The 14,193-nt window shown below is 41.6% G+C and overlaps 1 protein-coding gene across 3 annotated transcripts in view; it reads right to left on the reverse strand.

Annotated features, from left to right (window-relative positions):
- Positions 1 to 11,577: 11,577 nt before the first annotated feature.
- LOC147602296 (CD99 antigen-like) overlaps positions 11,578 to 14,193 on the reverse strand; it is a 34,812-nt gene continuing 32,196 nt past the window's right edge. For all 3 annotated transcript variants that reach the window (XM_086768526.1, XM_086768516.1, XM_086768535.1), the window contains exon 11: positions 11,578 to 13,464. In XM_086768526.1, the coding sequence (XP_086624652.1) occupies positions 13,439 to 13,464 (26 nt within the window). In that variant the 3' untranslated portion in view covers positions 11,578 to 13,438. The remainder of the gene's footprint in view (positions 13,465 to 14,193) is intronic.

The following is a 14,193-nucleotide window of genomic DNA, read 5'->3' on the forward strand; positions in this document are numbered from 1 at the left end:
AAGCAGCAGTGGCAGTATTGATTTAGGTCTGTGCAGCATAGTCTCATCACACATGAAAGAAAATCTTCTAGTTCGATGGTGTTTGCTTTGCTGTGGAAAAATAAGAGCTGTTCAAAGGTAGCTGCTGTTCTTTATGATACAATACACCCTGCATACATAAACTAAAATGTATATAGTTTTCTGCGTTTTGCTTCAGAGTGAGCGCAGAAGCAGCTGGTGTGTGCTGTAAAATTGCAGGCAGAGCAAAGGAGTTGGGATCTCTGATGAAGCAGCACCATGTCTGTGCATTTTACCGAAACAGGTTTTCATCTTCATGTCACAAGGAAGAGTTTTGGCTACAGCGTGGGATGTTTAGCCAAAGCTTTTCTCTTTGTCCCTGTGTGGTTCGCAAAGCTGTCAGCCCTTCTCAGCCATTTGGTCTGAGAGTGTCAGACTTAATGCTGGTCATGTTACCTGAGAACTGTGGTGGGCTCAAACAAGAGATCTGTGTGAGTGTCCTACTGAAACCCTGCAGCGTGGCACAAGCAACATCTGCGCTGGGCTCTCTGAGTGACCACTCACTGCCTAAATACCAGCTGGCTAATCCACACTTTCCCCAGCTGGTACTTTAGAGGCAACAGAGGGAGCTGAAGATGATGCAGGAGGTCAGGGAGATGCCAGGCTTTGTTATTCCTGTTGCTCACAGAGTGTCTTCTAGTGTTCCTCCTCCCACCTTCATCCCAAGTACACTGGTAAAATACATCCAAAACACCTTTATCTCTTCATTATGGGTAGCACAGATCTCTGTAGTGTTACTGTGAAACTTAACATGAAGTTGAATTTTTTTCGGAGATTTTGTTGTACAACTTATCCTGTGCCCCCTGAAGTCACAGCAGTCCATCAGCATAATTATTTATATTGCTTCCAAGTGGATTAGTAATACTGTCAAGTCAAATTAGATGATCAGGGCGTTCTGTACACGTTCTTTTCTTGCATGTTTAAGATGTAAGACAGCAAAGAAGCAAGGCCTGCATCTTCTCTATTTCATGACACTAAGAACATGTTTTCTAGAAAATAATAATGCTGAAAAGAGTTGTTGGACATCAGCAAGTGGGTCTGTTCAGCAACAAAGTCTCTGCAGAGTCTCAGGAACTACCTCTCATCTCATTTGCAATTTTGCTTCCTTTGCAGAGATGAAGAAGCTTCTGCACATGTAGCCTGTCTGAACGACCATGGGCAAAGGCTGATGGAGCATCAGCTGGTATCTGAACTTCAAAAGCAGGAGACTCAGAAGAGGATCTGGTGGCTTAGCCTTCAGAGGGAACAGAAATCAGGTCTTGGCATGCAGAATGCTCTGCAAACCTGGGTTGGATTTCTGAACAAAGAGCCAGCCTTCTTTTTGTTACCATTGTTCTTAGGAAACAAAATAGCCTGTATGATCTTTGTGAACAGAAATATCTGGTTCATGTCTCAATTTCTGCTCCTTGCAGATGGTAACCTGCAAGGTAGAGTTGCAGTTTTGACACAATATAGTCTGGGATCTGGGAGGCTTTGTTGCTGTTAACTCAGGATTGTTCCAGGTGTGGAGTGTATGCCCCTGGTTCTTTCACCACTGTTGTTATAAGACCTGGGACTTAGGAAGGACTTTGCTTTAATTTGTCTCTAGTCTTAGTGCCTACTCTGGCCTTTGTTTTCATTTAATCTGGAGCATTGTTGCCCTTTGAAAAAATATTGCTGTGATTCAGCTTTTAAAATAAATTCCTCAGGATTTAAAAATGCACTGATGACAGGCAAAGCTGATACCGTGGAAGTGAGACTGTTATATTTTCATAACCTGTTCAAGTCCTTCCTTTCAACTGGGATGGCCTGTTTGCCTTCAGGAGATATTGTACTACAGATCTAAAAAATCTTTTAGACAGTATTTTCCCATAACAGTCATAGATGTCAGCCCCGCTGAAACGAAGAAACAAAGAAATACTCTGATCAACACAATCTGAATCTCTCTTTTCCTAACCACATGGTAAAGTGCCACAGAAAGGCATATTTTAACGGATTTTTAATCTTGAAAGAATTATGACTTTTTTTTGTTTGTTTCTTTATTACCCTCCATGGGATGGAAAGGGATTGACAATTGCTGATGTCAATGAGGGAAAAAGATATACTGAAAACAGGCAGTTTGGGCACTGCTACCAGGCTTACAACATGGCAATAATGTTTGAAAAGTGAACCCGAGAAGCTGCGTATCCACAGCAGTTGTGAGCTCTTCCCAAGCTCTGATGTTGCAACAGCTCTGCTCTTGCTAGCATTTCAACCAGTTCAGATATGTCTCTTTATCAAGGTGCCATCGCAACCTTGGATGATAGCACTGACATTCCTACAGATGAGAGCAGCTCTGGTGTTGGGAATGAAATGGTTTTGGCACCGAGCAACAAGAGAATTAATTGTCTGATACAGCCCTGCTGATATCGTGAGTGCTTCGGCACGTACACAGTGTCCTCCCACAGAGCGATAGCAAGGACTGGAGCTGGATGGAGCAGTATAAGAAAAACAGATTGTGTTTGTGTTTTTCCTCTCTTCCATTCTGTCTTTTAACTCCAGTGAAAACTACATTACTCATAAAACTAAGTCAAACAGTGTCTCAAATCCAAACAGGTCTGTAATTTTCTCCCCATAAAGTGCCTAGCTAATTAACCAAGAATACAATTAATTTTGAGTCAACATCTTTGTAAGCTTTAGCTGGAGAGTGGTACATGGTTTACTGGCTAGCAATAACTGCTCTTCCCTTTACCTGAGTAGCATGCCATATTTGATGCAGTGTAGTTAATGTGTCTTAAACATCATCAACCTTTGCACTGTCTTTGTTACTGATTAAACATGCGATCTATCAGTTGGTCTGGAAGACCATGGATATGTAGATGATCTCTATCTTGGAAGCCTGAGGAGCCTTTCTGAGCAGTCAGGTCTGAGTGAGAGTTTCAGGTGCTTCCCCACTGCGGGTACACACACAGATGTATGGCCCAAATGGGACCTGCAGTATGTTTCAAACAGGTGTATGGTCTCAGTTACTGGGGGACTAGGATCTAAGCTGTGTCTTATCACACTCTAAGTGGACAATATAGACACAGCCAACACTAAATTATGGCACGTCAGTCCACCCACAGTGGGATGTTAGCATGAACTTCAGTGGAAGAAGCTTCTATGAAGTTTCATTTGGGTTGGGCTAAAAGCTACTCGGATAATTAGTTGTTGCGGCTCAACTTATATGTGAGACCTCATGTAACCTGCATAAGCTTGGAAATAACAAAAGCCAAAGAGTGTAGATAAAAGTATGGAAGACTGCAGTGAGCATGCCAGATTCTGAACTACAGCGGGTCTCACTTCCCTCATGCAATGTGGTCCTTCATCATGCCACACTTCTGTTGAGATGTGTCCATCTCAACAGAGATGGACAGGTAGTTTAGCCAACTAACTGAAGATAGCTGGACATAAAAGAGATGTTAGATGGTAAAGGGGAGCAATGTGATCTGGCTTGGCCATGGTGGCTCAGGAGTCTCTAGAATCTACCACAGGTGGTAACAGCTTAGATAAGAATTAAGGCTGCATAGCCTAAAAAGGTGACTCATGCCATAGGCATTCTGATCATGAGGACTTAGACCAGCTTTTCACCAGCATGGACAAGCCTTTCTCATATGTTGTCTTGGTTAGAACTGAGAAGTGGTTCTTGTAAATGTCCTCTGAAACATGGTAAATACATGGATGATAAAATTTAGTGGCTGTTTCCATAGACTTAAAACAATTCATTTTGCTTTTCAAAGTGGATTAAATAGTTTACACAGTCATAAGACTGTGCCCAAAGCCCACAGCGGCTTTCAGCAATGACTTCTTCTCCAAAGCAGGGCCTGAACTGTCTCTAAATTAGCACATGTGTAAAGCAAGAATGGTTAGGCTGACTACCCTTGTAATTAAAGTGACAGAGTATATGGAAATCGGCTTGCCCATGCTCAGATTGATTGAACAGAAATATTCAACATAAGAGAGTCTTCCCGAACAAGAAAGTCTGCATGCCAGTGCTGAGAGATCATGTGAATCATCGCTGTTCACAACATACTACAGGATAAGTCAGCACAGTCCTACTGGTCTGCTGTTCCTATGCCACCTTACTTGCTGAAGACCTCCAAACAGCTCCTCATTTGTTAAAGTGGAACTATGGCACTAATTTAAGGCAAGTTTTTTTTTTCACTGCCCATCGCTGCAAAATCTCCTAGGGACTCCATTTAAATCAGGGTGGTGGGAGGATGAGCAGCAGCAGCAGCTATTTTGGGACTAGTGGTTAATGACTGATTTCTTCCTGCAGTCAAACACCATGCTACAAGTTTTTCGAGTAACACTAATACACAAAAAGAAAATGTTACAAGTACACTACATGGCAGATGCACATGGGGATGATCCTTTTTTGGTTTGATATAAAAAAAAGTTTTACACAATGTTTTGCTAAAAGAAAATTATGTGAGAATACAGAAAAACAACTCAATATGAAAGGACTACATTTTCCCAACTGCTATTCATTCGTCAAAAAAGGTATACAAAATGTATTCAATTCTTCATTCATCCTGCATGAAAAAAAAATATGTATGCTTGTGTGTGGGTTTTACATACCAGGAATATATTGCTAAATTTAATAAATTATTAATTTATAATTATGAAAGCATGAGCACCAATATGAAAGCATGAACATCTTTACACTGAATCAGAATGTGTTTTTACAGTGTAACTAATATATTTCAAAATATCAGTAAACAAGAAAAGCTCTAAAAACATGAAGTTATTATTTGACTAGGGATCTTTTTGGAAAGTTTAAGTTTCCCTCGAAGCTCTCATTTCACAGCTTCCATTTAAAAAGTTTATGTGCAAGTCCAAGCTTGTGAATAATTTTAGGGGAGCAACACTAAAGAGAAAATATAGAGAAATTATAGCAAACAAACTCCAACTAGTATGGCTATTATGAGTGATCATTCAAAAGAGATATATATCTTTAGAAACTGTAGAAGTACTTATCTAAAAACTCTTGAATGCTTCTCGTGAAACAGTAGCAACAAAAATAATGCCAGCAAGAATTTCTATATAAAAAAAAAAAAGCACATTTTTTTTCAGGAGTTGGGGTTTAGGTTTTGGGTCTTTTTTTCACTTGTAATAATCTTGCCCTAGAAATAAGTCAACTCAAATGTTACTTACCTCTTACATGAACTAGAAGAAAGCCAAGGCACAAAAGAAGGATACTTCTGAATTTCCCCATGGTCTTCTATGCAGTGCCTTGATTGCACTCGTTGTTTTCTTCCAAGCGATGACGGTAGATGTTGTAACTGCAGTGCCAGGGTTTGAGGGAGACACTTGGAATCAGCAGCTCTGTCCAAAGAGTTCCCTCAACATCACACTCAAGCACTGAGGAAGAGCGAGAAGTCCCTAAAAACCTCTTCTAGTACAAGACAGGTGAGGAAAGAAGGAGATCCCTCTACGGCCAAGCCATGAGCAGCACCGTAGGTGCCACCCACCCTCTAAGAAATGTATTTATCCCCCAGGCAGGGAGCATGGAGAGCTGGGGAACCAGCGGCAGCACCCAATGAGAAGGGAGGCAGCGCACCCTGAATCCACCTCCTCCCTGGAGGGAAGGCCAACCTGTTTGACATCCTCGCCTTCAAAGCAGGGTGTGGTGCTGCGGGAGCTCAAGTAGCTTGTGAGAGGAGATCAACTATCTGTGAAGCGTACTTGAAAAAAATCTCTCAGGTGTTCTCTGTCCCCAAAGCACTGCTTTCCCGTTCAGTTTTTGGCTGAGCAATAACTGCTGATAAAGGAAATTCTGTCAGAGTCCTAATTGCTAGCTCAAGCCACCACGTTAGGGAAGTGGAGGTCAAGAGTCTGCTTTGCAGAGACTCGGGAATTGTCTACAGAGGGATGACAAAAACCTCTAATTTTATATACTTAAAATGTGATGCTGGACTACTGAACTGAAGCATGCTCAGCTCCCCAGTGCTGGTTATCTTCACAAGGTGAATGTTCTGTGTCATGATTTTTTCCATTGGATCTAAATATATTTTTAATATAAATATCCATACCTATCCTATATGGAGAGAGATCTCAGACAGTGTCACACCACAGCCCAAGCATGAGAACACAAAGCCTTGGAAAATGAACAAAAGTCATGCATCCATCCATATATGAACAAATACTAAAGTCACTGATGCCATTTAAATCCCATTTTGTCACAGTCTCTCTCTAGCAAACACATATGACAGCACACTTGGCTCTTGAACTGGACTGGCACCGTCACACTAGTGCCAGCAAGGAGACTGGTGTGCATCCTCCTTTTTTTTTGCTGAGTAGTAAGCTGCAGGTGTTTTTGTCAGTGCTGTTTTGACCAGGGCAGCAAATAGGCTCAGGACTCTGCTACCATGAATGGCCGATCTCTATGCTCGTGGTGTTACTGGGCAATCCACTCTGATGTGGGGCACAGGCTGGCCCCAAGTGCATTTCTCTTGAGTTACCTAGAACAAGTGCACTGAACTCATGCTTTTATGTTAACTAACAGGAAAACTGACATAACAGTATAAACTAGAGTGATAAAACCCAATGATATTGGATCTCCAGGAAGCTTGAAGGTGCAAGCAGGGACTGCGAGAATGAAGAACTGCCCATTGTACTCAAACAGCAGGTTCGGGATCATCTGAGAAACCTGAAGGTGCTCAAGTCCATGGGTCCTGATGAGATCCATCCGCGGGTCCTGAGGGAACTGGCGGATGAAGTTGCCAAGCCACTGGCCATCATATTTGAGAAGTCGTGGCGGTCTGGTGAGGTCCCCAATGACTGGAAGAGAGGGAACATAACCCCAATTTTTAAAAAGGGGAATAAGGAAGACCCGGGTAACTACAGGCCGGTCAGCCTCACCTCTGTGCCTGGCAAGGTCATGGAGCAGATTCTCCTGGAAACCATGCTAAGGCACATGGAGAGCAAGGAGGTGGTTGGTGACAGCCAACATGGCTTCACCAAGGGCAGATCGTGCCTGACCAATTTGGTGGCCTTCTATGACGGGGTGACGGCATTGGTAGACAAGGGACGAACAACTGACATCATCTACCTGGACTTGTGCAAAGCTTTTGACACTGTCCCACACAACATCCTTCTCTCTAAACTAGAGAGACATGGGTTTGATGGACAGACCACTCGGTGGATAAGGAGTTGGCTGGATGGCCACACTCAGAGAGTGGTGGTCAACGGCTCGATGTCCATGTGGAGACCGGTCACGAGTGGCGTCCCTCAGGGGTCCGTGCTGGGCCCGGCCCTGTTCAACATCTTTGTCGGCGACATGGACAGTGGGATAGAGTGCACCCTCAGCAAGTTCGCCGACGACACCAAGTTGTGTGGTGCCGTTGACACACTGGAAGGGAGGGATGCCATCCAGAGGGACCTTGACAGGCTGGAGAGGTGGGCCCGTGCCAACCTCATGAAGTTCAACCAGGCCAAGTGCAAGGTCCTGCACCTGGGTCATGGCAATCCCAGGCACAAATACAGGCTGGGCGGGGAATGGATTGAGAGCAGCCCTGAGGAGAAGGACTTGGGAGTGCTGGTGGATGAGAAGCTTAACATGAGCAGGCAATGCGCCCTTGCTGCCCAGAAGGCCAACCGCATCCTGGGCTGCATCAAGAGGAGCGTGGCCAGCAGGTCGAGGGAGGTGATTCTCCCCCTCTACTCTGCGCTGGTGAGACCCCACCTGGAGTACTGTGTCCAGTTCTGGAGCCCCCAGCATAAGAAGGACATGGACCAGTTGGAGAAGGTCCAGAGGAGGGCCACGAAGATGATAAAAGGGCTGGAGCACCTCTCTTATGAGGACAGGCTGAGAGAGTTGGGGCTGTTCAGCCTGGAGAAGAGGAGGCTCCGGGGAGACCTGATAGCGGTCTTGCAGTACCTCAAGGGGGCCTACAAGAAAGATGGGGATAGGCTGTTTAGTAGGGCCTGTTGCGATAGGACGAGAGGTAATGGTTTTAAAATAGAGGGGGCTAGATTTAGATTAGAAATTAGGAAAAAATTTTTTACGATGCGGGTTATAGAACACTGGAACAGGTTGCCCAGAAAGGTGGTGGAGGCCCCATCTCTGGAAGCGTTCAAGGCCAGGCTGGATGAGGCTCTGAGCAACCTGATCTAGTCAGGGATGTCCCTGCTCCTTGCAGGGGGGTTGGACTAGATGACCTTTGAAGGTCCCTTCCAACCCTAACCATTCTATGATTCTATGATTCTATGTTCAAGCTCACCCTCAAATTTGAACCAGTAGAATGGTTTATAAAGGTCTGGCTTATTGTATCAAACAGCTTAACTATTTTTAAGCCAGTAATAGAAGCTTTAAAGCTCAATTTTTGTATCACCATTCTCCTTGTGAGGGCAAATTGCTCAATCTCAGAAGAGTTAACGACACTTAGGTTTAAAAGGTGATTTTGTCAGTCAGTTGAAACAAGGATTATACCACGACATGAGCAATCTCATAAGTCCACTGTTTATTTTTTTCCAGAATAACAAAAGCAGGCACACAAATGGTAATGTTTGCATCAATGATTAATTTACCTGAAGGGAACAGGAAAGTTAGCAAGGCTATGTACTAGTCCCAGGCAAGTCCAAGCAGCTCACAAATGTTCAGTAACTTTACTTCAAAACAATTCTTAAAAGTGAAGTTTTCCCAAAATGTGTTCTCTTGCCTGTTGGCTGATACTAGTTCACTGGGAAGATTCTTAAATCGAGTTTGAAGATGATGCACCCCTTGTCCAGTTCCTCTGAAGCCAGCTACTGCTCTGTCTAGCTAAATAAAAACAAAACAAAGGTGGCACAGGAAAGGAGAACTGAGGGAGTGGACCTAACATTGGGGTTGGGATGTCTTGAATAAGTATTCCACCTCTGTTCTTACGGCATCGCAGGGACTTCTTAATCTGAGATTCCCTCTGTTGAAGACATGCAAGTGATTGCCTGAGGTATCAAGTAAACAATATTATCTATTAAAAACATATATAACATCTGACCATAAATAGCAGTTTTATCACTTTGAAAAATCATTGACTCACCTTTTTTGATTTAAAGGGAAAACAAAGTTTTGCCTAATATTCACCTGACAAGGTGGACAACTTGCCCAATTTTTTTTACGTGCTCTTTCAAGAAAAAAAAATCAGATATTTAAGAAATAGCAAATGAGTGGAGGAATGGAGCCAGTATGTCTGCCTATTCTCTACACCATATATTTTTAGCCCATCATGCCTCCTTCAGATGAGGTGAGCTAAAAGAGAAGGACGGTCACAACTCACCACAGCTGCAGCCCCACCCTTCCTGTGGGCAGAGGAGAGACATTGTTCTTGTCGGCACAGGTGACCTGCTGTGTGAGTCTATCGGAGATGAAAGAGCCAAAGTATACACTGGAACTATTGGGAAAACCCACTAATATCCTACAGTATTCATCTTTTGTCATAAAAATGGAAGTATTTTAATTAAAATATTGAAGCATCTGGTATTATTGGACATTAATTTAAATATAAGCCAAATACACAAGAGAATTAGTGATACAACTTCTTGGCAATGGAAGGATACAATTACTACATGCTAGCTAAAATTTCAATGGTTTTTCACAAGCAGATGGAGGAACATGCATTTCAGTATTTTATCCTTGTGGTTCTTAAAGTACTCCAAATGCAGGGGCTGTATTTTTTCTCCTTTCAAGTGCTTTTCCTATCCTAATCAGCTCTTCACTTTCTTTCAAGTGTGTCTTTTATATCTGTGTAACAGAAAAGAGGAAAAAAAAGTATTTTCAGTTTATGAAAAGGTTAAGGTTTGTTCCATCTTGCTAAGTGAAAAACATACAGGGAATAGTACAGTTTAGATAGATAGTTGCCTAAAAATAATTCATGAGAAAAATACCAAAATGCACAATTGGGAGTGTAATTTAGCCCAACACACACTGAAAGCTGAGTACACTAAAACAAGTTTTCCTCAGCATTCAACATTTGGCATGGATACTGAAATGAGCTTGAATAGGAGCAACAGTAAAAAGCTGCCAAATCTTATGCTTAAGAATTGACTGCCTGTTTTCATTTCCACAGCCCAGTGAATTCGTTTGGATAAGTATTCAAAATGGACGTCACACTTGAAAACTATCAAAATATTTTTGAAGCAGCCCTTTCACTGATAGTTAGGATGAACTAAACTGCCACCTCAGCTCTCTTGTAGAAGCTACTATAACGTGTTATTCTACAAGAAGATCCTGTTTGTTTTTTTCCCTCCTATTATTGAAGGTAACTCGTCCTCTTCAAAGGAGGTAGACTGCAGAAAAAAAACAGAACTGAAGAGGGTGTGCCACAGGAACAGCATAGAGCTCTTTGTTGCCATCCATTTAAACTCAGTTTAATGGTGAAGGTATCTCACCAGGAGTGAACTTGCAGTTTGGGTCTTTCATTCCACTGTACAGTGTGATTGAAACCTGTATGAAAAGGAGAACGTTAATTCTTAAACTGGGATCTGAAAGTCACCAACAGCCCTTAAAGTTAAGATGGGCAGCAGCGGATTCATGAGAGATGTTCAGTCAGGTGACAAACAATTGTTAAGTGATAATGTTTCTTGACACAATGAATATGAGAACTAATGAATTAGGATATTCAGTTACACAATGCAAAAGCAGTTGAGCTAGGAAGGCACAAGATCCAGTCCCAATGGATAGTGAGGGAAATAGTAACATCACAATTAATACTCTGATAACTGAACAATAAGTGAACTGCTAAATTTTATCCACAGATAAATAACAAACCCTCAAAAATAGGTAGTTTCATTCTCAGGACAAGAGAACAACCTGAAATGTCAAGCCTTCTTTTTAACCTTTTCTTCCTAGGTGGCAGCAGCGAGTCTTTCTTCCTTCTCTCACAACTCCAGCCTATGAAGCCATGAACAGACAAAGCCTGAGGAGCGGTGAGCCGCTGAAATCAGCATTACCACAGCCATTCCCTCCAAATAGAATTTTGAAGTTTGTCTGCTTTGTGGAGTGTAGCTGTGCCCAAATTTCATGCAGCAATCTACACTTGTTCAGACTGAAAAAAAGGAGTAAATTTGCTACTATTCAGTCACGTGGCTACCCCTGCGTTGCCTTTTCGCTTAGTTATCATCCTCTCCCATCCAAAGGTGAGTACGTGGCCCCGCAGAAATGTCTACTCCTAAAGGCTGCAATGACAGCTGGATGAGGAACACAACACAAACACCATTAAGTTTGCCCATCCTAAACGTTCTGTACATATTTTCAGTAGATTATGTGTTACCAAATCTATGTGTTCTTCAAAATCCATGCCTGTCCTTCACAAAACTAGACATCTTCTCTGCACTTCACACTGGTAAGCACGCTATGAAAGCAGCTCACAGCTTTGTTGCTACTGGCCAACTTCCTTCTAAAATGATGAAAATGTCTGTAAGAAATAAACCTGAATTGCTGATGGAGTAGTAAGACAAACTCCCTTTGAAGACTGCTTCTCCAATAGAGCACCAAAATTTTTGTATTTCTAGGGCTATTAAAGAAGGAAAATACATAAACAATTTCTTTTTTTTTTAAATTTATTCTTAGAAAAATCACAATGTTGAGAGGAGGTTTTAGTAAGTAATTTTTAGGCTTGCAAAAGCTGAAGGAAGATTCAACAGTCTGGTTAGCTAAAAGCTAGTATGAGCTTCCCCCCTCATTCCATCCCTAACACACACTGGCTTATTTCTCTTTTCTCTACACTTGGCACTGATATGAGATACCTGTTTATTCATGCAGGTAAGTAGTACATTTCATTTCTTTGTATTTACACAGATCAAATGTTTATATAAAAATCACTTTTCCACCCTCAAACACACTTAAAGGTTTTAGCACTTTTATACTAAAAGCAGAACTGGGGCAAGAAGGTTTACGAGTTAATTCCATAACAAAATACTAAAATCTGTGTAAAGCTTTGTTGCAAGCTAAGAAACATGTACAAGAAATTCTTAAATGAATTACCCTTGGCATACATTTATATTTGAATGTACAGATATATTTACATGTTTAATATCCAAATTCATAATGACTTCTAAGATGTTCCATGAAATATCATCTTTCTATAGATCTTTACCAGATGGCTGAAGCACATTAGTAAGTCACATATTGTAGAATTGCATGAAAATTGGGAAAAAACTAGAGTGAAAGCCAACAGAACTGGTTAGACTATTCCTTCCAGACAGAACTAGTTATTATTCCAGACTTAGTCCTCTAGCTGTTATGAGTTGCATGGTTTTCCATGTTTTCACAGGTCCTTGAAACCTTCTTGTGGCTTTCAAGAGCCACAGCAACGCTCACAAGTGATTTCAGTCGAGGATGCAATCATAAGTCCTCTTCCCCATGGCAATCCTTTACAAGGGCAAAAGCATTCTTCACCAGTATGCTATTTAATCTGTTCAATGTATGCTTGTGGAGTGAGGCTGGGTTGTTCTGGTCAGTCTTCCAAGTTGTTGTACTGCTTCCATCTTGTAAGTGCATACGATAAACTTCCGGAATTCAAAGTATCACATTATTTTCTGTTAAGTTTTTGGTTACAGAAGCCTGAAGATGTTAATCCCCACTCCTCAATACTTCATCCACAACTGTTCAGACAACTGCCAAACATCAGTCTCAAAATCCAATTATGTTCTGATTTGCAAATTAAGATTTTCCACATCTGACCAGCTCAGTTCTTGCTAAGCAGGAAAAGCCAGAAAGGATGAAGGGTTTGTGTGCACTGCTTTGGGTGTTCTGAATCTGTACCAGACAGATATAATTAAAAAATGCAAAAACAAAACTCTGAATTTTTGTCTCTTGGATGCTCAAGAACAAGTATCTCTTCCTTGGTGGCTGACCCAGGCAGCTACATAGATTGTACTAGCAGCACCCACGCCCAGATCCATTATCCACAGACAGTGAGCCATTTGCTTTCAAGTGCCCACAACATACACTGAGTTGTTTGGTTGGTACACTCACTGTATACAGGATACTAAAAAAAAATGTTTGCACTGCCTGAAAGCAATGGTGTAACAAAACATTAATTGCTTATTGGTTTTGAGAGGTAAGGAAAAAGTTAAACATACTGAATGCAATTGAGACACACTCATTTGTCACAGGAGCAAAGAAAAGAAGGTAAAGGCACAATATACTTCCACACTCCTGTCATTAAGGCCATATATTGGTGTGCGACAATGCTTCACAGGGCTAACCATACAGAAGTACTCAGGTCTAAGTCACACTCCCAGAGATGTTTAAAATAAGAACTGTTTTCTCATACAACTTCAGACTCTGCTGTTTACATTATGCTTTTTTTGTTTGTTTGTTTCCTTTTGAATTTTTCAGGCAGAATGCAGGCTCTCTATCCAGTTTCAATGGTCTGTTCTTCGTCGTGTTTTCTTTAGTTTAGTTCTCCAGAAGTGTGCGCTGAACTAAAAAGTGAAAAACAAGATTAGTACTCTTATTAATATACAAGTTACAAAGTATACATTGTAACAGTATATGTGGACAACAGACTTTTTCCATAGGCATTTGAAACTGCGGGATAAATTCAGGTAAGCAGAGGCTTCTTGATTCTGTGAAGCCTGTATCCTGCATACCAAGGGATATTACATCCTAGATTTCTCACTCAAATAACCACATCCTACTAGAACCATGTAGCTATCTACATTTGCAGTATCACCCACGATACAGTTTTAGACTTGCAGTTCTACAGATGCAAAAATGAAATGGAGTACACTCTCTACAGCTGATGGAAAAAAACCAAGTTATTGAAAGAAAGTGCTAACCTAGGTCATCCACATTTTCAGGAAGTCAAAGATAAGTCTACATAAAATTTTAAAAACGTAAACCTGGTCTGCCATGCCATCTGACCTGGCTTAATGCAAGACTGAAGCCATGTGGGTACATCGACACTGGATTACCAAAAGCAGAGCTAATGTCTCCTGATTCCCAGAACTTAGGTCAGGAGTAGCACCATGCTGAGCATGGCTGCCCAGTTTCTTGGCTCTAAACATGCTCCTACTTGCCTGCAAAATATCACAGAGGCATGGAATTTGGGATTTAACACAATATCAACATGTAGGCAGGAGTAATCATTTATGATAACATCTCAGGTTTGACTTTATCAGTTAAAATAAAGTATGAAACATCTGATGCAT

The sequence above is a fragment of the Chlamydotis macqueenii genome, chromosome 1 (genome assembly GCF_036417535.1).
Source record: "Chlamydotis macqueenii isolate bChlMac1 chromosome 1, bChlMac1.mat, whole genome shotgun sequence".
In the NCBI taxonomy this organism is placed as follows: domain Eukaryota; kingdom Metazoa; phylum Chordata; class Aves; order Otidiformes; family Otididae; genus Chlamydotis; species Chlamydotis macqueenii.